The 25,333-nt window shown below is 45.6% G+C and overlaps 1 protein-coding gene across 3 annotated transcripts in view; it reads right to left on the bottom strand.

The window, feature by feature from the left end:
• wnk4b (WNK lysine deficient protein kinase 4b) overlaps nucleotides 1–25,333 on the bottom strand; it is a 50,839-nt gene that overhangs the window by 12,870 nt on the left and 12,636 nt on the right. For all 3 annotated transcript variants that reach the window (XM_064316503.1, XM_064316502.1, XM_064316501.1), the window contains exons 2-9: nucleotides 14,027–14,199; nucleotides 13,289–13,509; nucleotides 12,866–13,023; nucleotides 5,948–6,036; nucleotides 4,545–4,764; nucleotides 2,351–2,834; nucleotides 738–928; nucleotides 346–419 (exon numbers count right to left, since the gene is read on the bottom strand). In XM_064316503.1, coding sequence (XP_064172573.1) covers nucleotides 346–419; nucleotides 738–928; nucleotides 2,351–2,834; nucleotides 4,545–4,764; nucleotides 5,948–6,036; nucleotides 12,866–13,023; nucleotides 13,289–13,509; nucleotides 14,027–14,199 — 1,610 coding nt within the window. The remainder of the gene's footprint in view (nucleotides 1–345; nucleotides 420–737; nucleotides 929–2,350; nucleotides 2,835–4,544; nucleotides 4,765–5,947; nucleotides 6,037–12,865; nucleotides 13,024–13,288; nucleotides 13,510–14,026; nucleotides 14,200–25,333) is intronic.

The raw sequence follows: 25,333 nt of genomic DNA, 5'->3' as shown, positions 1-25,333 counted from the left end.
GTTAGGCAGGAAGCAAAATATTTACCAGCACAATCAATCCAATCGCCCCGTTCTCTGTAATTACATGTACTGGCATAACTAAGGGCTGTGTAACCCAGGCACACCAGCTGAAAGCTTTTCCCTTAAAAGACTGTAGTACCAGTACATTAATACATTTAACATGTTAAAGAACTCAACATGCACCATGGATATGTTATGTATAAAAATATATAAACCAAATGCAAATGTTTAGGCTCAGGCATTGTTGGAATCTGTGAATAAGCATAACTTTCATTTCCATGTATCTGTTTTTGAAAGAGTGTGCGTTTTGTGTGTGCGGTAATGTGGCGCAAGGTCAAAGGTTACCTGTCCACAGGAGAGGAGAAGCCGCTGGCTGAGCCAGATTGGGCGCGATCAGTATTGTTGGACACAGCGATGCTCTGCAGTGAACATAGTGAGGGAAAGGTGAGCGGCACATAGCGTAGCATGCTAGCTATAATGCACAGATTTGATGAAGACACTCCCTGACGGAAACAGAAGCAGCAATATACTGTGAGGATATGGGGATGTTGGTATAATACATTTTATCTGACTACATTGCAGCATGTTCCAGTTCTATAAGGGATAATCATAGTAACAGTGGCAATAATGGGCATTTTCAAGAATTTGTCAACATCTGCACTGGGGAGGGTGGGGTAGGGTGGGGTAGGGTGGGGTGGGGGGGTGTAACCCACTGTTGTGGCAAATGCGCTACCCACAGAGGGAAATCGGAGAGCCGGGATCGGAGGGGCCAGGGTGGGCGGAGCCTCGCTCAGCGACGCCTCAGAGGGCGGAGCTTCAGTAGGTGGAGCAGAGCTGGCATTGGCGGGGTTGGCCGGGGCGGGAGGCGGTCCCTCCGGGGGGTCCTGCACCCCAGAGGAGCTCAAATAGCCGTCTGTCTCGCAGTCAGCTGTCGAGGAAAAAAACAAAAACGTAGAGATGGAGATGTCCATTAACACGCACTCAGGGAGGGACGGGTGGACGGGCGGACGGGCGATCTCAGAGCAGGGATTAGCGGGGTCCCGGGGTAACCATAACAAACGAGCCGCTGGACAAGAATGGAACAGGGCGAACCCACAATAAGTGCTACTGCGGTAAAAGAAGCCCGCGCTGTCCAAAATGGGTAGGTACGAGCACCACTTGTACTTTCCAAAATCCTCCGATGACATTTCTATACAGTATTATAAAAACAGCGCGCACGTGTGCCCAACCCCTGCTGCTGACGCTGAATAATTAATCCCCTCTGCTTTGAGTTTCACCACAGCCACTCTCATGTCCATCCCATCCGTCCATTATCTATACCCGCTTATCGTGGTTGGGGGGTGGGGGCCTATCCCAGCATGCATTGGGCCTAACGAAGCGCACCTCGTTCAACAGCTAGAGATCTTGTTCAGCTGCTAATTAGTAGACTCGGGTGTGCCAAATTAGAGTAGAAATGAAAACCTACAGGACGGTAGATCTCCAGGAACAGCGATGGGAACCACTGATCTAAAGATTTTGAATAGAATCTCAAAAATAGAAATTCAAGATTTTTTTTATTTGAATGAGTACGTCTATACTACTACACTGAAAAGAAAGCTGTTAAGGTGACTGGAAATGTAAGTCAACAAGCTAGTTAAAATACTTCAGCTTTTCAATCATGTGACAGAAATCAATACTTTTAGACGTGGGCATAGGTTTCATTTCAACTTTGGGGGAAACTTTTTCTTCCCTCAGCACAACTGTGTACACATAGCCAGCCTCAAGGAGCTACTTCACTCAATTAAAAATATAAATACCAACACCAAATCATGCAGTATAACACACATTATGCCCTTGCTTCACCTTATGCTAATTCTGTGGCCGCCTGAGGTTAACCAGCTTGGTAGCTAAGCAACCAGTAAGAACAGGCTGTTGAGTGGCAGTTCCATTCAGGGGAGATTTTAAGACTGACCACATACTTCATAAGCACATTTGTATGTGGCAGCAGCTATATTGTCAGCAAAAAAGACTGTCAAAATACATGACTGAAGTTCTCTTCCCATGCTAATTTGTACAGCCTAAACCCCATCCCCATCTCTGTGGATATTGAGTGAGTGGTTTAATCACTGTTTACTGATTTAGTAATTGATGTGTTGCTCATTACTGGACGCTGAAGTACACTGATCTCAACACGCCGACAAGAAGGGAAAAGGCAGCTGGTGCTGCTGTGACATCATCGTCTAAGCTGTCCTAAAACAGCCCGGGAAGGGGGGGGGGGGGGGCACTGAGGAAAAGGAACAGGTATTGTTCCTTGGAACTGTTGCGTCACTGCAGGTCCGCGATGCTTGGCGGGTTATTGGCGGGTGCTCACAGGTGGCGGACGAGAAGCTGGTGTGGCGGATGTGGAAGTGCTGGTGCTGGTCCACCTCAGGTTCCTCAGGCTCGGCCACGAAGCTGGAGTTGATGCCGGAGTCCAGCGACTCGTTGACCGGCGACGGGGTGGGGGCGGAGATGGTGAGGACGGGCGGGTTGAGGATCGAGGCCGATGGCGGGGATGATACAGCCGCCAGGGGTGGGGCCGGGGCCAGGGCTGGGGCAGGGGTCGGGGCAGTTGCAGGGACCGGGGCAGGGGAGGGCCCCTCGGAGGCCTGGCTGTTGAGCCTGGGGCGTGTGGAGGGGTCCAGTTCGGCCGCCAGCTCCGGCTCCTCTTCGATGACTTCCTTCTCCTTCCTCTTGTTCAGCTCCTCCGCCTGCCGGCGGTGCTTCTCCCGGTGCCTTTTGATGGTGGTCACCCGGTCGCGGATGGCCTTGGCCACCAGCTTGTAGTCCGCCTCACACACGAAGCCCAACACCACCTGCAAGGTACCACAGAGAAGAACCGGTGCCATCATGGGTATACAAGACCAGGGATTAGGGCTCTATCTCAAACTTCATCAAGGACAATTTACAGTAATGCTCATTGTTTCCTAACAAAAATGAACTGTGCTGCTAATATACTAACCAAAGTATATTATCAGAAAAGATATTGAAACACTTCACAATGTATGGGCAAGTATACAAATTATTCCTACTCACAAAAATGTACTTCCTTGCTGCGGAATGTTTATCATATTTCCCAAAGAGTCTACATATTAACAACATAGTATATTCCTTTTCTGTAAAGATTGTGTTATTTATTTTATTCTATTTTTTTTTTTTTGGGGGGGGGGGCTATACAACAGATGAAAAACCTAAAATTACTATTTTGAACATCAATATCAATGCAAGTGCAAAGCATAACAATGGTATCAGCAACTTGATAATTTCACAGTGTGATATCTGAAAACTATAGTGTCTGCAGGTACAACCCGGTGTCTCTACTCCATATAGATATGGACTGTAAGTGACACTCCTCTCTGTCCTTAAATAAGGCAGTTGCAACATTGGTACAACTGAATTCATATTGAAGTTTCCATGGAGACAGGGTACTTTTTATATGAGGACGAAAGGGGCATTAGCATGAGCTTCATTAATAATGTGAGTGACGAGTCTTTGATCGACTGATGACCAGCTGATTAGTCCCCTAGCTACCTTTGGTTTATTATTTCCATGCCACTTGCATTGGGCCCTCCTCCCGTTTTGAAATGAGGTTATTAAGATCTAAGGCTATTTGAGATCCCTTTGGATTGTGAATGTCCATTGCGTTCTTCCCCGGTATATATCTGCAGAGTCAGGAAGTAAAAATAACCTGTTGGCTGCCCATTCGTTCTTGATGTTCCTCGGATGAAAACTGAGAGTAGAAACCACATATTATCGTTCATTTAAAACCAGCCTTGGGTGCGACAAGGGGTAGCAAGCCCCTGTGCTTGGACCCCAATCATACCCAAGATCACGGCTGCTTCCAGGAAGCACTCAGCAACGTTCTCCAGTTTCCTCTGCCATGACTGAATGCTAACCTGAACCTTGGCACTGTGTCTGAGCCAGTGTATCTGGATCACTGTCTATGCAGTTGTGCTGAACCAACACATGACATGGCAGCTGTTGGCCATTGGGCCTCATAGAGTGCAGTTACAATGTAAGGGTGGAGGGTCCGGTATTTCTAGTATTACTCTCTTCAATGTAATCAACTTTGACCTTGACCCTCTTGCTCTTTGACCGTTTCTGCTGAACTTACATTCAAAGCAGCTCAAATTGCAACCTTCTTATTCAATAATGTGTATGCTCGAGGGCAAACAAAAGCATCCATTTTCACATCCAGTGTTCTGTGAATGTCTTTCGGATAAGACGTTAAACCGAGGTCTTGACTCACTGTAGTCATTAAAGATCCCATGACACTCATTGCAAAGAATATGAGGTTCCCTGGTGTCCAGGCTAAATTCCCAACCTGGCTGTCTCAACCTTCCACCTAATCATCCCCTGATTTTATTGGCTAATAAAAAATTGTTATCTCCCTGACCACCTCAGCTGATGTGTGGTGAGCGTTCTATCGCAAAATGGCTACCGTGCATCACCCAGGTAGGTGCCATACGTTGGCAGTGGTTTAGGCAAGTTTCCCACTCTTCACTGTAGGCTTTGCAGGCGCTCACCATCTCCTGTGCCACCTCTTCGGGGACGTCCTTGTAGAGCTCAAACAGGAACTCGATGGCGTTGTTGTCCTTGTACTTCCCGTGCAGCTTCTTGGTGTCATCCATGCGCAGCCAGAGCTTGAGGCCCGACTTGAGCATGTCGTCCTCCTCAGCCAGCTCCACGTGCACGCCGTTGTCCTCCTGGAAGAAGGCGTGCTCCAGAAGGTCCTGGATTGTGTACCTGGTGAAGGGGGGGTGGTCAGGAATGAGACGGGGAGAGAAGAGAAGGCAGTGAGGGTAGGTCAGCAAGGACACATTGCAAAACGAAAGGGCGCTCGCTTGCATAGCCCGGACTCTAGGGACAGAACTATAAATGACGTCATTAGAGTTAGAACGTCAGCTCTGCCTGTCCCTGCAATCTGAGCACTGATGCCACTCCGCACTGAACAAACGTTTGTTATAAGAATTGTACTGCTTTGGGGTGCTACTTGCTTACACTGGATTAGACCTGTATGGGAGCCTTCTGGCATAAGCCATGGGCTTTAACAGGCAGACGTCAGACAGGTAGAACAGGAAGATTCCCTATTCAAACTGTGGAGAATGGGACCATTCAGGTATATGACTGCCTAAGACGGTACCAAACCCCGTTCCTGGAGATCTACTAATGATTCTACTAATTAGCAGCTCAACAAGATCTATAGCTGTTGAATGAGGTATGCTTTGTCAGGGTTGGAGGGAAAACCTACAGGACGGTAGATCTATCGCTGTTGGATGAGGCGTGCTTTGTTAGGTTTACAATAAAAACCTGCAGGACGGTAGCTCTCCAGGAACAGGGTTGGTAACCACTGGCCTAAGAGGGAGAGGGCTTGTTTTGTGTGGCATGGGGCAGACCACAGACATAGTGAGAGGGGTACGTTTTTCATGGATGAGGGCCAGCCCTAAATGGGAGAGCAGATACTATAAAGAAGAAGCTATCATATGGAAATATGTGACGCGAAATATGTGATATCATATGTCATATGGAAAAGGTGATTGCCAGAACCTCCACGTAGACACATCGCACTCACTTTCACTAACTCTCTGACACTCCTCAAACCAACCTAGCATTGGTTTCATTATTGTCTATTGATCAATGAATGCGTTTGTTTTGTTTATCTTTCTTGTACGTCATTTTGAAATGCCAGCTTTGTGATACTATTTTTAGACAAGGGATCCATTGTTCCTGAATGTCAGCGGTGGCGTTATTATTACTGTGCTGTGCCAGCAAGAAAAACAAGCCTGACAGGTAGAACAGCTGTTCAGGTATACCTAGGGATGACTTCTACTGGCTCTCTCATCCGTAAGCCAAGCAGCACATGCGGAGTCACACACTAGCATCACACTGTGTAGGGCGATTGGGGGGGTTGGGGAACGCCTGTGGTTACCTTTCATGCTTATTCATGCGGATGCACCCCTCGATGATCTCCTTCAGCTCAGGGACTTTTACTTTGAAAAAGCTGTCCGGCTTCATTCCCTAGGAAACGGGAGGCAGAGAGAAAACACAGGGGACTTTTAAATGTCAGTGGCATCAATCATGAGAGCACATGGGGAACTGCAATGGGGGGGGGGGGGGGCTGGGAGGATGTGGATGACATCATTCAGAAAGGCACTGACAGCATTGGCTCGTTCAACAAAATACATTCCCAGAGAGTCATAGTAATTCACCTTTCTTCCCACCTTGAATATCATGCATCGGATACACACAAGTAAGACTTGATAAAATGGCAACTGTGTGATAAGCAGTTGAGGTTTTTATTTTTCTCGCCGCCCTTTAAATCAGCTCACAGTCTACAGCGCCGCACCCCCGAGGACACCTAATTCAACTAATTAACTAATCGTGGTCTTCAGTCAAGACCATGATAAGTAAAATCAGGTGTCTTAGTGCTTAGGGCTAGAACAAAAACCAGCAGGCACACTGCCTTCCAATTTTTAAAGGATAGAGCGCAAACATTTTGTGATGAAGAGAGGGTGAGGGAAAGGGACCGAGAGAAAGAGGAACAAAGTCGACCTTTTCCAAACGTCCGATGGGCCACTAATCAAGGGTGTGTTGGTTTGTTGGTTTTAGAAGGCCGATTTCACATCTCTCCATTACATCATAAAACCGTGAGACTGTATTAGTCTCTCCTCATTGGCATCTTAAAAACTTCTGTCTGCATGTTTGCTAATTCTGTGTTTGGTGCATAAATAGAAATCTGGCAGCACCGGTTGCATGCCAGTAATGTTTCAAGGCTCTCTGGTTAATGAAGTCTTGCAAACATCGTGTGACTAAAGCTTATCAAGTAAAATGTGATGTAATAATACATGCTTTTCTCATTTCTCAGAAAGTGTCCTTCAAGGAGATCTAAGGTTTTGTTTTCAAGCTGACATGCTATGACATGTCATCATCAACCAGTCCGAAATGCATGTAGTATCTGAAGAGGTATTTCAGACGCTACGTGGTATACATTTTCCATTTGCATGTGTTTGCAATTTTTTAAAATATTTTGAATTAAACACACAACGTTATTTGTGAGTGTAGCAGCCGCCCGGAACATTCAGGACGTCCTTGGAAATAAGCTAACAGGGTGACGCCGGTTACACACCCAGAATAAAACTATGAAAGATAGGAGGCAACCGCACAAATGAAAACTACGCCAGCACACAATGTGAGGTATGCTTATTATGCCTAACGAAAGAAAACAAGTTCTGGCAGGAGGTAAACTAGCCACGTTGTACAGAGAATAATTTGTTTTAATTCAACACTGATCAGCTGAGAGAAATATGCAGATGTATGGTATTATGCATTTGACCCTGCCAGTGGGAGAGAGAGATGATTTTTTTTGTTCCCTGTGAACAAATGTCCTCTATATTAATGCTTCCATAATTCCTATGAAATCTGACAGTGTAAAAACAGAGGCTTGTGGTAACCGACTGGGATGGTGGACATCTTAATTATTATCGGGGCAGACAGATAGAGGCTTTTTTTTTTCTTTTTTTTTTTTTGCTCCGCTGAAGACCTCGCTCAATGATTCCAGCTATTCTTCTCTCACGATTCATACTTCCTCCCAGCTTGGACCGAATGCCATTCATCTTTTCACAACGCCACAGTAAAGTTGTGCAAGCTTGTGGTGAGAATGTTACATCGTTACATTTAGATATCACTTTCAGCCCCTCCTAAAACAAGAACAACTTTCCAGCTGCACTAGATAAAATAATGTTAAATGATAAATGACGCATTGCAATAATGTTTGGCTCAGCAGAGAAACTCTTGAGTATTTGAATGGAAGAAAATCGGTAAACTCTACACTGGTATTTCTTCTCTGGTATTTTGTAACTGAGAACAGTACACTTGCTGATTTTCAAACGGAACATATTGTGATTCTAAAACATTCAGAACATTTTGTACAAACATGTCTAATTAGTTTAAATGCAATATTCCCCCCAACAGACCTGGATTCGTTATGCAAACTTGATTCCTCATAATTTCATAAAAAACACACAGAGCATTTGATAATTAATCGGATGTAATGGTTTGTTTTCTTTTCAGCCAAAACCTTGGCAAACCGTTTCAAATGCACCGCGCAAATCCTGCTTTTCTAAACAGTTTGATGTAAAATAAGTAGGCATAATGTTTTTAACAACTAAATAAAAGCTTTACAATATGCTATTGTATGCCCAGTTGATTATGGCATATTGTACAGTGGAACACAAAGTACACTGAAGGAAATCATTTCAGCAGAGTAGCTGAAGCTCATTACAGTATGTGGGCTTAGGAGTAAAGAACTGGTTACTGGCTCAAAGATTTGTGCTTTCTCTGCAGTAAAAGTGTCTGCATTGGCTAATTATAGACTTTTTAAGCAGGGTAGTTACAGAAGTCTGCTGCTGTCACGGGGTTGGGGTCAGGGGGTCATTACCACCAAGCTCCCATTTCCCATCATGCACCTGTCACAACTATAATATATGGGCTGGGCCCAGATGGCCATAGCCCAACTAAGAGCAGATAAGCCATGTTTGGCTGTGGGCTAGATTCGCCAGGCTACTCGCTGGATTTAGCAGTCCACCTTTTCCACTCCATTACCGGTTTGGGGAACATCCTCGGGAATCGAAGCCACACAGAACACCCCTCACCTGTCCCTTAGCTAGCTAGCCCCTATCCCGCTAACTCTATAACATGGCTCAGGGAGGTACAGGAGTGTGCTTCTAATCTACGCAAATTCTGGGCAGCATTCACAGGTGTGCTGGAGGCAAAACTGTTTCTTGGCAGCCCTAAATGGGTATTACTACAGCATACAATGCAACAAGATGGTGAGGCATCACTTGTCACAGTTCAACATCACTATGGTTTTAAATCGCATTAAGGCGCTTAGGGCATTAATGATGCATTGAATGAATGGCCAGTAGTAGTAAAATAAATAAATACGTTTTTAAAAGCCCATATAATTACCCAAAACCTGGCTAAACAATTATTTTCATTTTAGAGCAAAAAAAAATTTTTTTTAAAAGAAACTGCATATTATCAAGTCTGCGTTTTCCCACCCTAGCATGACAGAGTAGTATAAAGCTCAATGAACAGGGCTTTGAACTTGCAATGCTGTGAGACTTTGGCACTTTGCCTTTAACCACGGTACTTAAATTGAGTTGCTTCTGTAAAATATCCAGCTGTATAAATGGACTCTATGTGAAAAGAACGTGAACAATTTAAGTCACACTAGATAAAAGCATCTGCTAAATTCCAAAAAAGCAAAAATAAATAAATTCCCTGTCCCGTGATGGCTACAGGGAGGCTCTCAACCTTCTTCTACAGGCCAAACTAATTCCATTCTTTAGAATCCAAAGTCATCTATTTTCCCCTAACCAGAAATAAGACTCTTTTGTAAACTGCCATTGAATAAACACTGAAAATAAAGGCTCTCTATCTGTAAATGAATTTTGAATGAATTGACTGATAGGAAAGAGAGATAGCACACTGATCTGGAAACCGCACAAAGGAAGTATTGGAAGCTAGCTAATAAAAAATAAAAAAATCACATTCTGTGAAATGAAAGAGCAGTGCGACTTGGCACCACACTTTCTCATAAAGAACTTTAGAAGTGAGAATTACAATGACCTTCCTCAAAGGAAGTAGTATTCAAACTCTGGGAGCAGAGTAAACTTGTCCCTAGAAAAAAACACTAGTAAATGTTAACTGGTGATTTTCTCTGCAGGTATACTCATATTAATAGGAAAGATGCATTGGGAAAAGCAGGCAGATGCTGCTTATCTGAAATCATCCCAAAGCATTTTTCTGTGGTGTCTCTAATCTTTCCAGTAAAACAGAAGAAATCCACAGTCTAAAAGCCATTTAATAAACATAAAATGGTGAGCATTCATGAACCACAAGGCCCTTCACTCACTGAACGTAATCTGCATAGTGTCTGTGTGTATCATTACATGTAACTGGCTTGCTTTAAAATCTTTAAGGATTAATTATTTGTTAATTTTTTCAGATTTTCCTGGAAGAACTCAACGCGTATTTCCAAATTTTAAAAAAGTTTAAGGCCCATCCAAATCCAGTCTATATAACATCTTAGTGTAGACTGGCTGACTAATTGACGGGGAAAAATTAAAGGATAAGTCTGTGGAAACGAAGCTGAACTTTAAAGCACGGTGCCTTGCCTGTCACACTGGGTAACATTACTACACCTGCCATTTCAGTCCGGTAGACATGCTCACAAAAATTAGCCTTGTCAACAGGCAAATGATTATAAAAAATAATAACAACGTCAGTTATGTTTCCCAGATCCATAGTTTTGGTGTCCTGAAACGCTCCATAGCCAACCTGTAACAATGAATAAGTGAGCTGGGCAGAAGTAGTGTCACACAATGGCAAGCAGCTGCACACAGAATGTTGGGTTTTAAATGAGGAACGCTGGCCGTGGGCCCAAGCAAATGCCACACTTTCTCAGCATATCTTTCTTCATTAAAGTAACGGCTGAAAAAGCCTGAAATGAAACGAATCACTGTAATAAGTCATCTAAATAAGCCTCTGCTGCGGCCATTTCCCTCAAATTGGCATTCAAAAAATCCTCTTGTGTCTTTTTTTTCATATTGTCGAAATGAACATGCTGATTTACTGATTCAAAAAGAAGGGACCACAAGGAAAGTGTGACTGATGCCATTGCTTTAAGAGCTGTGTGCTAGCTTTCTGGGAAAGAAAAACCCAGTTACACATGTGTGCTCCCACTCACAGATATAAAATACCAATCCAGTAATGTGTCATCAAGTCAGTATTTTGTCATGCTAACTACACATCCACTACTAGGTCTGAGAAAGAGTTCACTATGGTGCAACCCAGTGATGATGGAAGACACACTTAAAGCACTTAATATGCAACTGACATTCTCAAAATTAAATTACAGTTTTGAAAATGCATTCATTTTTCTTTTTATGCAAGACATGTCACTGACTTCTACTGAGTCAGTGGTTTTGCCATTTTATGGCCTCATACAAATTCTGCTAGAGGATATTAAAATGAAATTTGCAGGGGTGAAGATGGTAGAATGGTCTGTGGGTGGTTTCTCATGCAATACGAAACCCAACCAATGCTATTGTGAGAGCTCTGGTAACCCAACTTGCATCAAGCTAGCTGTACAGGACAAAATTTGTGATGAGGACTCTGGCTAACAACTGCGGGCGGAATGGCTTGCGGTTACTAGTGGGCGCTAGCTGGGCTGGTGCTGGGCTAGTGGCTGCGGTTAGCTGGTTAGCTGAGTGGAGGCGGTATACGTGCTACGGCTGTGGTGGTTGTGGTTAGCTGATGGGTGGAGCTGAGTGGCGGTGGGTTAGCTGGTTAGCTGAGGCTGGTTAGCTGAGTGGGTGGCGGGCTAGCTGGTTAGCTAGGGCTGGGTAGCTGAGCTGGGCTGGCGTGGCCTTAGCTGGGTTTAGCTGAGTGTGGTAGCTGAGCTGGGTGGGTTAGCTGAGTGGCTGTGCTAGCTGTTAGCGATGGGCTCGGGGCTGGGGGCTTAGCTGGGTTTAGCTGAGTGGGCTGGGCTTAGCTGAGCTGGGCTGTGCTGGGTTAAGCTTAGCTGAGCTAAGCTGGGCTGTTTGGGTTGAACAGAGCTAAGCTGAGACACTCCACATATTTATACATACACTCTCCACATTTACACAACCTGATACACATTGGTAGAGTAACAGTCCCCTCTGGGGATTTGAACTTTAATACTACACTGCCACTGTATTTATGTTACAGTGCAATGGAGGGGTGTCTACAGGTCACCACAGGTCACCATCAAAGTACACTCACTGTCCAACTATGCTAATACAGTACACATTTATGAGTTAGGTTACCTTGGGACTGTTTGTTAGCAAATGTGATGGAATGTTGTGTATTGCTATGCCAACGCATTTTGCTGCTGGGAGCAGCATGGAACCTTTTTTTTTTGCCACGTGTTTCACTGGTGCTCTGATGTTGACAGAGGAGTGATGCCAAGCTGAAATGATTGGCAGGGTCTCTTTACTGCCAATGAAAACAGAGTTGACCTACCTGATTAAACAAAAGTCAAACGCAATGTAAAGTGAGCTTTTTTCCACTTTCACTAGAGCAATTCTAAATAAATATGACAACTTCAATAATCATTTTGTCAGTTCAAAGCTATAATGAAATAATATAATGAAAACTTACAGAACTATTAATTAATTAAATTGGTTTCTATTTCCTTCAAGAATAATGGGAGGTCAGTAGTAAAGAATGTCTATATTCATACACTAAAAAAAACATCCTGTTTTGTAACCAAAATCATTCACTACCACAAGTACCACTGTCATAGTAACTGTGATCATTAGTGATAACCAATTTATATTGCCATGTTTATTACTATGTTCAAACGAAAGGCCTAGTTATACATCATAGAATTACTGATGGAACAATAGTTCAGCAGCTGGAGGAGTCCACACACCTGCTATCTGTTGGCACATTTCTAGGAAAAAAAAATCTTTTCACCCGAGTTAATATAATGCCCCATGACTTAAAATCTGATAACGCAGTTTACTGAGAGACTCGGCAGACAGAAAGTAATCTGTGTGGCGCCGTGTGCGGCCTAGAAGCCTGCCCTTGAGTTAACCGAAGGAAGACATGGCGCTACCGTACTGGGAATGACGGCGAGGGCCTTGTGGGAAAGTGGGTGGAGCCAGTGTGCGGGATTAATAATGCAAGCTCAGGTTGGCAGCTGTTTGCTGGTGGGAGAGAGAGAGGGAGAGAGAAAAAGAAAGAACAAGAGAGAAAGAGAAAGATCGAGACAAAGAGAAAGAGAGCGAGAAAGAGGCTGGAGGCAGGCAGCACTCACGCTGGTGACTTTGCGGTAGATCTGAGCGGCGTTTTGGCACTCTGAATAGGGGTACTCAGACGTAGTCATCTCCAGGATGCACATGCCGAAGGCGTAGACGTCCACGGCCTCGTCGTACTTCTCCTCATACATCTCCGGGGCCATGAACTCCGGCGTCCCTGAAGAGGAGGGGTGGGGGGGAGTCAGTCAACAGCCTCGGTCATAGCCTGATGCAAGCGTTTCATCACACTCAGCACAAATGTAGAGATATGGGTAGGGTTGCCTGATTTAGGATTTGTCAAAACCAGATGACATGCACAGCGTTGTCTGGTTTTGAGACAAACATAATTCATATATCAACATAACTAATAATTTGTTATAAACTACCGGTAAAGACATTACATTGTCCGGTCGGGGCCAGAAACTGGACTTTGCAACGCTTACCGATCACGCTCTTGGCGAAGGAGGCGCTCTTGAGGGTGGCGAGCCCCAGGTCGCCGATCTTGACGGAGCCGGTGGGGCCGGTGATGAAGATGTTGTCGCACTTGAGGTCGCGGTGGATGATGGGCGGGGTGCGCGTGTGCAGGAAGTGCAGGCCCTTCAGGATCTGGTGGCTCCAGCGCTGCAGGAGTTTCAGCTTCATCTCCTTGAACCTCTTCAGGTACCTGCAGGGAGGGCCGGGGAGAAGCACAGTGTGCTCATTTCACTTATTTAACCTTTCTTTACCCACCCTAGTCACACTGAGATTGACGGCTCTTTTTTGAAGTGAGCCCTGGAGCCTCCATGTCTTTGGACCGTCAGCCACTGTAGCCTCTGACTTGCTCTGTGGGGTTTTAGGCCAGGGTAAACTGTGAAGTGAATTGATTAACTGATTGATTGAGCCCTTTATTGCTCGGGGTCTACAGTCTTATTCCCTGGGGGCCATAATTAATACATGAAAGCAGCTGATTTCTCAGATGACTTTATCTCATCTGAACTGGTTGCCCCTTTTCAGTCTGAGGCAAGATGGCGGACTGGGAAAGGGGTGGTAGGTAGCAGTTCTTTTTTTTTCTTTTTTTGTCCCCTACATTTGGTGCCCCCCTCAGATGGTGGGCCCCCAGACAGATCGCGCCCTAGGCGACCGCCTATGCCTAGACCCGGCCGTGTCAAGGGGTCGGGGGCGAGCGAGCGGGGCGAACTCACGTCTTGAGGGTGCCCGAGGTCATGAGCTCGGTGACCAGGACGATGCACTTGTGGCCCTTGACGGTGGACTTCCAGGAGTCGTAGAAGCGCACGATGTTGGGGTGCTGCAGGCCCTTCAGCATCTCCACCTCCTCGCGGAAGCGCTGGCGCTCGGCCTTGGTGAGCCTCCGCGTCTGGCCCGGCGAAGAGAAGGCACAGGTTACACGCGGCGTTAGCCCGTAACACAGCGGGAACGTTAAACTGGAGCAGCAGACACAGCTTAGACCCCACAGGCCAGGGACGAGCACAATGACCGTTAAAACGATACCTAACAAAGAAAAGAAAAATAATCAAAACCACACTTGGGTTTCCTGACACTCTTTCAGGAAATCCGTTATAAGATACGACGTCTCTCACCCCAGAGTTAACTGGTACGTAACATATTTCTTTAGGAGAAAAAAAACTAGCCAGATAGCCAGAATCCGAGCCTGAGTCATTACATTACATTACATTACAGGCATTTAGCAGATGCTCTTATCCAGAGCGACGTACAACAAGTGCATTAGTTCAAGGTGCAGAGGTGCAAAAGAAAAACACTAGAGTGAAGTAAAGTGAGTAGAGTGAAGAGTCATACATGCGCTTCTCGGACCCTCGAGAACACACAGAGGGGTTTGTCTCCCACCCCACCCTAGGCAGCTGAGGGACCGCAGGATGTCCAGTGGACGGATCTGGAGACTGTTTCTACACACAAGTAACCCTGGATGAGTTACTCTGAAACTTCTCACGAAAGCACCTCTGCAAGCTTCTGTCTACTACACTCTCAAAAAAGGATGTGTTAATATCCAACGCACTCTTCGTGTTACTACTTCTGTGCTAATTTCAACACATTTTGTGTCAACTTTTACGTTACAGATATACAATTTATGTGTTACAAAGGGAGATTTTTTAACACAAACTGTGTTGAAAGTAACACAAAATGTGTTGTGCTTAACTACACACAGAGGTAAAAGGCCACCTGTTTTCAGAGTATAACACAAGGGAAAATCCATGAATTACTACTGACAAATTTAGAAAGAGCCAGAGGGTTTTAACTGCTGCTTGCATCTTCATCTCACAGTGCACGGTATGGATCTCCTTCACACAAGATAGGTTATCTGAGGTTTGAACAATGGTGACATTCGTGATGATAAGACCGTAACGGCAGTTTTTTGTGGCTTCTCAGTACTCAATATTTGTTCCAGAGCAAAACCGCATACCCAAATGACCTCAAAGTAAGGCACTCAGTTATGTAACTGAGCCTTCTGAAATTGCCTGGGCTAGCCCAGGAAGGGGGTGGGTGGGTGTGGGTTAGTGATCTGAAGTGGTTATTTTCAGGGGCTATATTCCAAGAGAAGGCAACATTTAAAGGTGTGAATACCCTCTCTCCCTTCACTTTATCTCTCTCTCTCTCTCTCTCTCTCTCTCTGTCCCTCTGACTCTGTCTCTCTCCTCTCTGTCTGTCTTGCCACAGATAGTGATCAAACACTTTCCAGAGAAATAATTTATGAGGGAGCAGTCGGAGGTAAGAACCTCTTCTGCCTTTTTTCCTCTTTTCAAAAACCGATTTTATGAAAAGTGCAGACTTTGATTTGTCTGGACCTTTGATGTGCCTCCCTTCTTTAAAGGGTGCGAATGCAGGACTGTCACATGTACTGCAAATAGTTTTTAAAAAAAAGCTCGGGTAACACTTTTCTGTAATACAGAGTAGTCGGCTATCAATCGCGTGAGGATTTTTTAAAAAATACTTTCACTATCAGATGTAAATGAGAAATTATCATTTTCTACTAAGTGTGCCTACTGGACTGGAGAGAGAGAGAACAAAGTCACCTTGCAGCGATCTGAGGTGGTAGAGAAGCGTTACGTACGAATCAGGAGCAACGTGTTGGTATTTAGATTCGTGGCCAATTCGCTGAAATGATTTTGCTTAATCTGCTTAGCAGAGCTGCTCTTGGCCCTGATCTGTTTTCAAGTGCCTGGGTACGAGCTATTTGATATGAAACTGGGTGTCATTGTTCTCATGGGAGAACAGCGGTCGCTCTTGGCATCCGATCCGTAAATCAAATAAGCTGCGCTTTCATTTGATAACACTTTTTTTTTTTTGTTGCCATATTTTTATACCAAAGTCGTCAGCTGATTCGCCTCCGGACAAAGTCCCCTTTGTCAGGGCGAAGTCTAAAATAACCTTGCAGAGCATGCTGAGAACGGACCCTGCGTCTGGACGGGAGTGCAAACGTGTTTTGCAGTTGCTGGCTTTTCAGGAAGGCTTGACTGTGACCCCTCTGCTGTAAAGTCAAAGGAATCCCAGATTTGGTCACAAGCTTTACATTACACTACATTACATTTCGTAGACACTCTTACCCAAAGCGACGTACAATAAGTGCATACTGAAGGTCGTTGGAACAACTACAGAACACGAGTCAGATAAGGTGTGACTCTCATAAAATATCAGTTTTCCATAGCCATGAACATCAGGTCTAGTTCACACGGTAAGCATAGGCTCAAGGCAGTGAAGTTATGGCAAGCCATAAACTAGAAGTGAGCCATGATTACAGGTGATACGATAAAGAGCTACAACAAGCATTTTATGACCTTCTATCGTTGTCTACCACTGGACAGCTTCACGGAGTGTGTAAGTCAGGAGAGGCTACAGCACAGAGCTCCTCACTGCTTCTGAATCTCAGCAATTACAAATCGAACGAATGACAAGTGAGCCCTGTAGCAGAGGTGGTACTCATGGAAAAAAGCATGATTTGGATGATTGAATCGAGGGTGTCCCATCTTATCAGAAATGGGCCAGTGTGGATGCAGGTCTTTGTTTTAGCCCAATGCTAGGACACCTGATTCAACCAGTGAACTAATCGTGGTCTTCAATCAGGACCTTGACGAGCAGAAATGGGTGGCTTTAGCGCTGGGCTAAAACAAACACCCGCTCCCACACTGGCCCTTTTCGGGTGAGATTGGACACCCCTGGTTTGAACTGACAGCGACTCTGATGTGGACATTTCCTGCAGTAGTGGACATGACGTTTCACTGAATACTGGAATTTTGATTTGAGGGAAGTGGGGCCATCACATGATTGGAGGTTTCAACAGGGAGGTGTGCCATTTCAAAATGAGGAGCAGGAGGAGGTGAAGAGGAGGGAATCTTTATCAGGGCCAGCCTGCTTCTCCACTTGCTCACGATGACCGAAAGTTGGTGACTCCTCTGTTGTTTTTGCAATCAAATTGCAACAAATATTTCCCTTTGGTGCAGTCTAATTCCTGAAAATCCCTTTGCAACTACCATCAGCACACTGTTCTTTACATGTTAGAAAACTGTATACAATTTATATCTTCTGTGGGGTGAAAAAATGTTTTCCTGAAAATGAGCAACCTTGCTGCCAGAACAAAACAAGCTGTTAAAGTGGCAACTAAAGTTTCACGGCTGTTCTGGGTTTATTGATTTGGCTGTTGGCTTCCAGCTACTTGTTTTCCATTTTGGGGAATGGAATCCATCTTGGCTCTTCCTTTCCACAGTAGAATGGAAAGCACCCATTCACTCTGTCTAAAACTGTTGACTGTACATTTACCATTTCTTTGTGACAGTCTGCTTTGTACAATAATGACATCCCTGTAAGTTCAAAAAGAGTTATATTGGGACCAGAGTGAAAAATAATAATAATACAGCAGATCCAAATAAATTCCAGTTGATGAGATGGATCAGCAGATACTCAGAAGTGAGAATGTGGAGATCACAGGGTATATGAATCCCTACTGACACAATGTCGTAGTGCACATTCTCCGTGGCTAATGTCTGCTTGTGGCTGCTCGTGTGATCCATGCTAGCACATAACTGACTGGAGCCGCCTGGGTTTAAAATTAGCCTGAGGCAGATGTCCTCATGTCACATGGATCATCGGCCACCAGAAACACGAAGGTCTTCATTACACTTTTTCTCTGTTAATGCTCCGTTTATTCTTAGCTCCCCTCTCAGCTCGGTGAGGGTAACGGCAGGGCCTGCCCAGCGGCGGCGGAAATATTTGGCCTCAAACCCACGTGCTGCAGTCACCTAAATGGTGTCTGGCGGCAAAAGGCTATGGGCAATGGGCTACCGCCAGCGGCGGTACAGACAGCCTGAGAGAAAGAGGGGATAGATGTGGGGGAGGGGTGTAGGCGTTAGAGTTGAGCACGCTTCGCTTTTATTGGTGGAGCCGCACGTGACCTCACAAAAGCCATTCCGCTGTCTGGTCCTGTCCTCTGCCCGTGAGACGGGCTCAGGTGACCTCTGCATCTCTGCACTTGAGGAAGCGATGCGAACGGTCGCCTTCTGCACGCTGGAGCCATGCTGGCCTTGGCTCTCTCAAGACTCATTGTCCTGTGATACGGCCCATCTCACCAGGTGCGATTCCCACTGCCTCTACCTTTTAACAGGAGGGTAAACTGCAACAATATTGCCAGACGCTTGCTTCTCACTCACACTCTGAATGTACTAAACATAACGCAGCCCCCAGCCACCTGCAGTTACAGTAGCGCACCCTGGCCTCTCCTGCTCACTCATGCAGGTGTTTAAGAGCACTTAGTGAAAACATTCCAGGCCCGATGCCAACTTTTTACTGAATCTGTAAATTATTGGGGATTGAGTCAGTGAGCTTTGCAACAACAATAATTTAATTGCAACGCTGTAAAGGGGCTTTTGAGCTTTTGTTAAGAGACTGTTAACTATGTGCGAGAGACTCGAGCTCCATAAAACCGTGCGTGTACTTTTTAACCTCGTAGCGCCGTTTGTTCCGTGTGCTGACGCCACAGCGGATTAATTTAATTAAGCCGCCAAGGCCGCGAACCGCGCGGCTCTCTGGGGGTCTGCACCGGCGGGTGAGCCTGCACCAGACCCCCGTCATAAGAACTGCGCGGTTAAAGTGTGACACTTCACTGTCACCCTTAAGTAGGCAGTATACTTCATACGAAGTGGAACTTTTTGAGCAAAACGAAGCAATCAGAACAACTGACGAACAAAAAGACACGGTGTTGTGTGTTCGTACGGTGCAGTGTGCGACGGCCTCCAGGGAGAACTTTTCGAAAAGTTCTTTCTTGTTCTCCGACCTCCCCCCTCAGCTATTGGTCCATATCACATAGTTGGTTACGTCACGGTTGAGAGTTCAGAGGGCTGAATTCACATGCTAATGTACGGAGAGTCAACGCCAATCTCTCTTCTGTAGAGATGGGAATTCTGTGAGTTCCGGCATGTTTGATGAATGGTGCTACTCGTTTCAGCAAGTCATCAAAATGCCTAGCACACATTCGGAAATAAGAGAAAGTGGACCCCCTCGTCTAAACCTGCATTTGCCAAATGTACAGACAAAACTCTCCATTCTCCATCCTACTCTGATTTAGAGGGCAAACATACCATCTTCTTCGCCTTTTTTTCTTTTTTGCATAGCTGGACAAACTAAAGCCACTTTAAACACTTGAAACTTTTTGTTTGGTGTTGTGATCACGCGTAGCCCTTCTCTTAATACATCCATGGCGTAGCCGCGAGACGAAGGTCTGGTTGAGATTCCAGCCCCGGTTAATAGCTGCCTCGTAATTATTCATAATTATTCACGCCCCAGCGGCGTGGAGTGACTTTAAACGGCGCGGTGTTCTCACCGAGTATACCGACAACGGTGTTCGTGGACATGTTCGCCGGTGGTTCTCAATCCTGAAGTTCTTTCTTCTTACTGAGTATACTGCCAGCTTTAGGAGCCACGTGACGCTTCGCTGCTCTCACTCTCCCCTTTTATTGTCTATCGGCCACGCTCTGCAATATTGCTCCTGGCATCTGGTGTTACACTCAACGATCTTTATTTATCCTAGTAAGAAGAACTGTTCAATAGGAGGAAACCTTTCGTCACTGGCCAGTGTGCATCCCAAAATTCACCAGCTAATTTCACCTTTTTTGCCGGACAACTAGGTATTTAGAATAGAACAGGACCTTCAAGTGATAGGTAGCTACCAGCCAAAGTGGCTGAGAAAGCAGACGAACTCACCCAGCACTATATTTACCAGTATTTGGCTGGTGGCTGGCAGTAATATGCCACCCTGGTTGTGACGGTTAAGCTGGCAGTTAGATCAGAGTGCACATGCAGGTAATTCAGTGCAGGTGAATGACCGTCACTCTGTGCTGAGTGCTGCACAGTGGATGCCCACTGGAGTCGAGCCATGGCAGTCGCTACGCTCAGGATGGCTTTACAGCCGCCTTCTCTCCGTCTCCCTGCTCAAGCTGATGCGCGGTACGCATCGGGGTGGAAAATCTGCGGTAAGCAGATTCTGCTGGTTTTCGCTGGTGCTCAGCACTTAGAGCGATGACTCAGTCAACTCACCCCTCTGGGTTTCAAGAGTCTGAGCCAGTTTGCTGGCTTTAAGATGAAAACAAGGCCACACAGGACCTGTGGCTTCGTGGATGTCCCCCTCAAAAAATCAGACAATGCTGTTCCCGCCAACAAAAGCACCCACCTGCCAGACTCTGCACCCTCTTCGACCCCAGAATGGAAAGTCAAAAGGCAAAAAAAATCAGGTGATTGGGAGGGGGGTGGTTTTCCTTATCTGTCCCTCGACCTTGGGAGCTCACCGCCTGGCGGGGTCCTTGTCCTTGGTGATAGGCAGAGGCCTTCCTGTGCTGACCTAAAGCCGGTTCTGCCCCATCCTCTAAGCTGGATGCGCACTGAGCGTAGGGCCCCACCTCCCGCGAAAGGGCCCCACCTCCCGTGAAAGGGCCCCGCCTCCCGCGAAAGGGCCCCGCCTCCCGTGAAAGGGCATCTTCATGGCTTATAACCCTTGTTCAGAATAGCCCCCCCCCTCATCTCTCTTATTCCCCCCGTTCCACGATCAAAATCTCACAGAAAGCGGGGTGGTGAGGGGGATAAAATTTTGCTTAGGCTCCCCAAAAGCCGAGGGGCAGCCCTGCGTTAAAAATCAAAAAGCAAGAAGAGAAGCCGGACTAAGGAAGCGCTGCTCGCCGAGACGAGACCCGCCTCCCCTGACCTGCCCGCGGCTTTATTGTTCTCCATTATGTAATAATGGCGGGGGGGGGGGGGGGGGGTAGCTTCTTCGCTGTATTGCTCTGAAACAGAACAGGCTGAAACCAGGAACCAGGGGGCCTGGAACATGTCTGACAGCATCGCAAGCCCTTCTGTGCTTTCAGACCTGACAGGAGATGGGGAAGAGAGGCTCTTTCAAGCCTTTTTATTCATCTTAAATTACACTGTGATTACACTGATCCACAGGCCGCCCCATCATCTGTAAAAGCTGTTAACACTTACAGCAACCTCCAGCAAAGCCATGTCCTGTGAAAATGGAAAGTAGTTCCATCAATGCAGAATGGTGGATCTGGTCAGGGTACATCAGCTTTGGACAAACATTAGTGACAGCGCTGTGCCTGCAACTGAAGATTGCATTTAGAATGAAAGGCACTGCATCGCCGTTCCTTTTAATCAGATTGTTTTTTAAAACATGAAAAGAAAACGAATCAATACCTCGCCATAGTTTCATTACCTCAAAGGAAAGTATACAGGAGTTGGCAAATTTGTACAGACTGACCTGGCAAACATTCTTGGCCATTTATAGATCAATCTGCATTCCATGTTGCATAATTCCTTTCTTAGGGAGACAAACGTCAATTTGATGGAAAACGAGGCTGTTTGTGATTCAGCTCTTTTCTCCGATGCTAAAAACTTGCAGTCACAATGCAGCATTCAGAACCACCCTGTGAGCTATTGCTTGCATACTACATGCTCAGGGTGTGCACAAGAAATTGCATAGAAGCATGCATAGAAGTTCTCCAGAAGTTCTCCAGATGTGTTTTATTTTGTTTTCTCAGCATAAATATTGCTAGGAATATTGACGGCCTCTTTTAAATCAATAAATGTATGGAATAAACATGCCAAAGTGTGAGGCAAGTGGATGATGCTAAAGTTCTTTCAAAATGGAACTAATTTGGTATGCGCTGTGCACCTGCACACCTTGGTATGCACTCACCAGTGTGCTTGGCAGTACACAATGCCAAGTGAACAAGTACAAATACTCAAGTGTGTGTAACTGTGCAAGTCGCATTACGAACGTGAGGGATGTTCCCAGCTGGTCGTGGGGATCCGTGGTCCTGAGGGTCTTGTAGATGACCCGCTACCGCCAGCCGTCAGGCGTCCACAACAGCTGACCGCTCGCCTTTCCATCCAGTAAACGGCTCCGCCTGAGCAATTAAGCAAGCGGGGGTCTGGGAACCAGAACGATGAGCTGCGCATCCCAGGGCTATTCCAAAGCGCGCGGCGGGGTGGCTGTGCTGAGCAAGCAGAAAAACGGAGCGTGCGACATCCTGCCAAACCGGCCCCGGCAGCGTAGCGCCTGACGCGGCTGTTCCCCATTTAACGTTTCATTAGCAACCTCCCTGGGAGCGGGAGGTGCGGGAACGTGAGCCCGGCTACCCAGCGAGCCTCGCTCCCCTCCCCTCCCCTCCTCTCCCCTCCACTCCCCCCTCACTCAAAGAGAGCTCAATGACAGTCCAAAGTAAAGCGCAGATAACGAATCCAGAACCAAGGGGAACAGCTGCATTGTGGAGGTAAATCCACTCTCTTATCTCTTTCGCTCATGACCCCTCCCCCACCACCACCACAATCTAAATTCAATCTAAATGCCACTCTGCTTCAATAGCGGCAACAGTTATCAGCGACAGCCAACTGAAAGCGAGCTTTCTGCCCATTTTGTAAAACTATATGACATCAAACACGTCCCTATAAGACAGGCGTTCTGTCTGAAATGTCCAAGAGTACTCTGCTTGTTTTCCAAGTGACACGGCTTTGTCAGGTAGGACCTCAGCGCAGTGGTTTCCAGGTAAACACAACTGCTGCGGTGACATGTACAGTAGTCAGGCAGGTAGAGCCTAGTGACTTTTGACGGGTACAGCTGAGGGTAAAGAAACAACAGCGAGGTCTTTAATGGCTTCTGAGGAAGGAACAAACGCTCTCTGTGTGCATGACGGCATTGGACCGTGAAGCCTGGTGGGCGGGGCCTGGTAGAGTGCATCCAATCGCACTCCTCTGTGAGCAGACCGGCCATTTAAAAAGAAGGGCGGGGGGGAAGCTGAACAGAGCAAACAGGATTAGTGCGGCCTATGGAAAACAAACACCGGCAGAGTAGTCATGATAGGACATGGCGAGTGTTTGGAACAGGGTTTGCAGTGGCTGCGTAGGCCCCGCCGTGGACCTTTGCTAATTAAGTCTCACTATGGTAACAGCCCAGCTGATTCCTGGGAAGGGCCAGGGATAAATTTTGAAGAATATGTGTAAGAATGCTATGATGGAGGAGCTCCACCAACATGGAAGATTTTGGTGATGACTAAAACAACACTGCCAACAACGGCAATGCTGATTGGTGCATACTTCCTGACTCTACTCCTTGTAGTATTTACCAGGACACGATCACCGTTGGCTTAATTCTGTTGCTGATTATGAACGTACTCCACAATTGCTAGAGCTCCTCTGTAGTTGTTTTAAATTATTATTTTTTTTAAATTATAAATCATTATCCCTGTAAGAACCGCAGAATGTATTACTTTGGCAGAGGGCATAAATATACAGCTGGCAGCTGAAGATAAGGTGTTTGACTCAGCTGATCTCTTCATTATATGAACTGTGCAGTACTGGGTACTGACAGATGCCAGTGATGTCACTATCCAAGTATCCAATCAGAACCCGCTTTCCATTTAAACATTTTTTTAAATGCTGTTAACATGAGAAAACATCAATAAAAATAGTATTGAAACTCTATTTCTGTGAAATCGGAGTACAAGTACAAGAAATATCTGATAAATGACCTCCGGTTAAATAAACCAAATTAGCATCCAGATCTGGCTCACAGTAAGCTAATTACAGCCCCCTCTCAGTACAGTTGAACAATTCAGCAGTGCACATGCTCAGTACATACCTTGTTCTTAGCAACAGCAGTGATTTTACCTCTGATGCCCTGTTCAATGTTTTGTAAAGACCTCATATTAAGATAACCTCCTAAGAACTGCCATCATTTGTGTTGTCCCCCCCGAGAATCCGGACAGGATTCTCTGGTCTTCATCTCAAGATCCATAATATGCTACTGTGCTGAAACCTATAAAAACCATTTCTTCCTTTCTAATCTATTTGCATTTCTTTCAATTGCTGCTCTCCATGAATATTTACCTGTTGAGCAACGTAGCACCGCTTTGAGTTCCAAGTAATATTACAATCAGTTGGCAACACCTTTTGGGAGGGAAAAGTATCATTGTACCTGAACAGGTTTGTCCAGTTTATAATTAACGTATAATTAACTTTTAATCACAGACCCACTGTTGTCAACCTATGCAATTACAAAGACGAGATGCACACTGCTATTTTCAGATATCCATGTTTTCTGCGTTCATTTTACAGGTGTAATATTACATGTGTCCTGTATATGCACAGTGCATAGCCTACGCAGTCTGCAGGTAGGGTCGCCCCTTAGCAAAACATTTCTGTAGAAATTTCTGTTAAATACTTTTTGTGTAATTATTAAACTTTTACAATTATGACTCTCACAATATGTCACGTCTTTCACCGTTTATTTAATGAAAAAATGTCTGAAATTTCAGAGTCCTTCCCCCTGCAAGATCTTGCATAGTCAGATGTCCTTCATCATACCCCGGAGATGTAATCATCTCTCGAATGCTTGTTATCAGGCTGTATTACAACACTGGAGGTATGCTGTTGACTCGCAGTGGAAAATGAGTGATCCATCACAGGCATGGGGAGAGTGCCAAGTTGTCCTTTTGAATCCTGTCACTGCTGTCCTTGGAACGCGCTGGCACTTTTAAATGCCGCGTGCCGCGCTCCCCGTCCAGGAGAAGTGCCAGGACTCACTTATACCCAGAGAAGGACCGCTGAGAGTCTTACAGAATAATGTATGTTTTTGGAAGAAAAAAAGATGCACCTGTTATACGTAAATCTCACTTTACACGGTGTGGTAAATTAATGAGTGTACAGTGTGTACACAGTTTAGATGGACAAAACAGCCCTTTCAGGTGACTGTGTGTGTGTTACGGTCATTTTTTGTTTTACAATTACAGCCATTCCAAGTATTCTTAATGAGGCAGTGATTTGTGAGCTCAACTGTAGTTTTGATGAAAAAAGTACAAAATCCACACCTCTGAATTGAATTTGTTTCATTGAATGATACAATGTGATTGATCTGCTGTCCTCTGCTAGCAGTACAATTGACTATCAATACTAAAGTTTTTAGAGCATGACAGCACCATTAAATCACTTCCCTACAT

This window comes from Anguilla rostrata, chromosome 17 (assembly GCF_018555375.3).
Source record: "Anguilla rostrata isolate EN2019 chromosome 17, ASM1855537v3, whole genome shotgun sequence".
In the NCBI taxonomy this organism is placed as follows: Eukaryota; Metazoa; Chordata; class Actinopteri; order Anguilliformes; family Anguillidae; genus Anguilla; species Anguilla rostrata.
The sequence above is the reverse complement of the archived record's forward strand: the minus strand, read 5'-3'. Positions and strand labels throughout refer to the sequence as shown.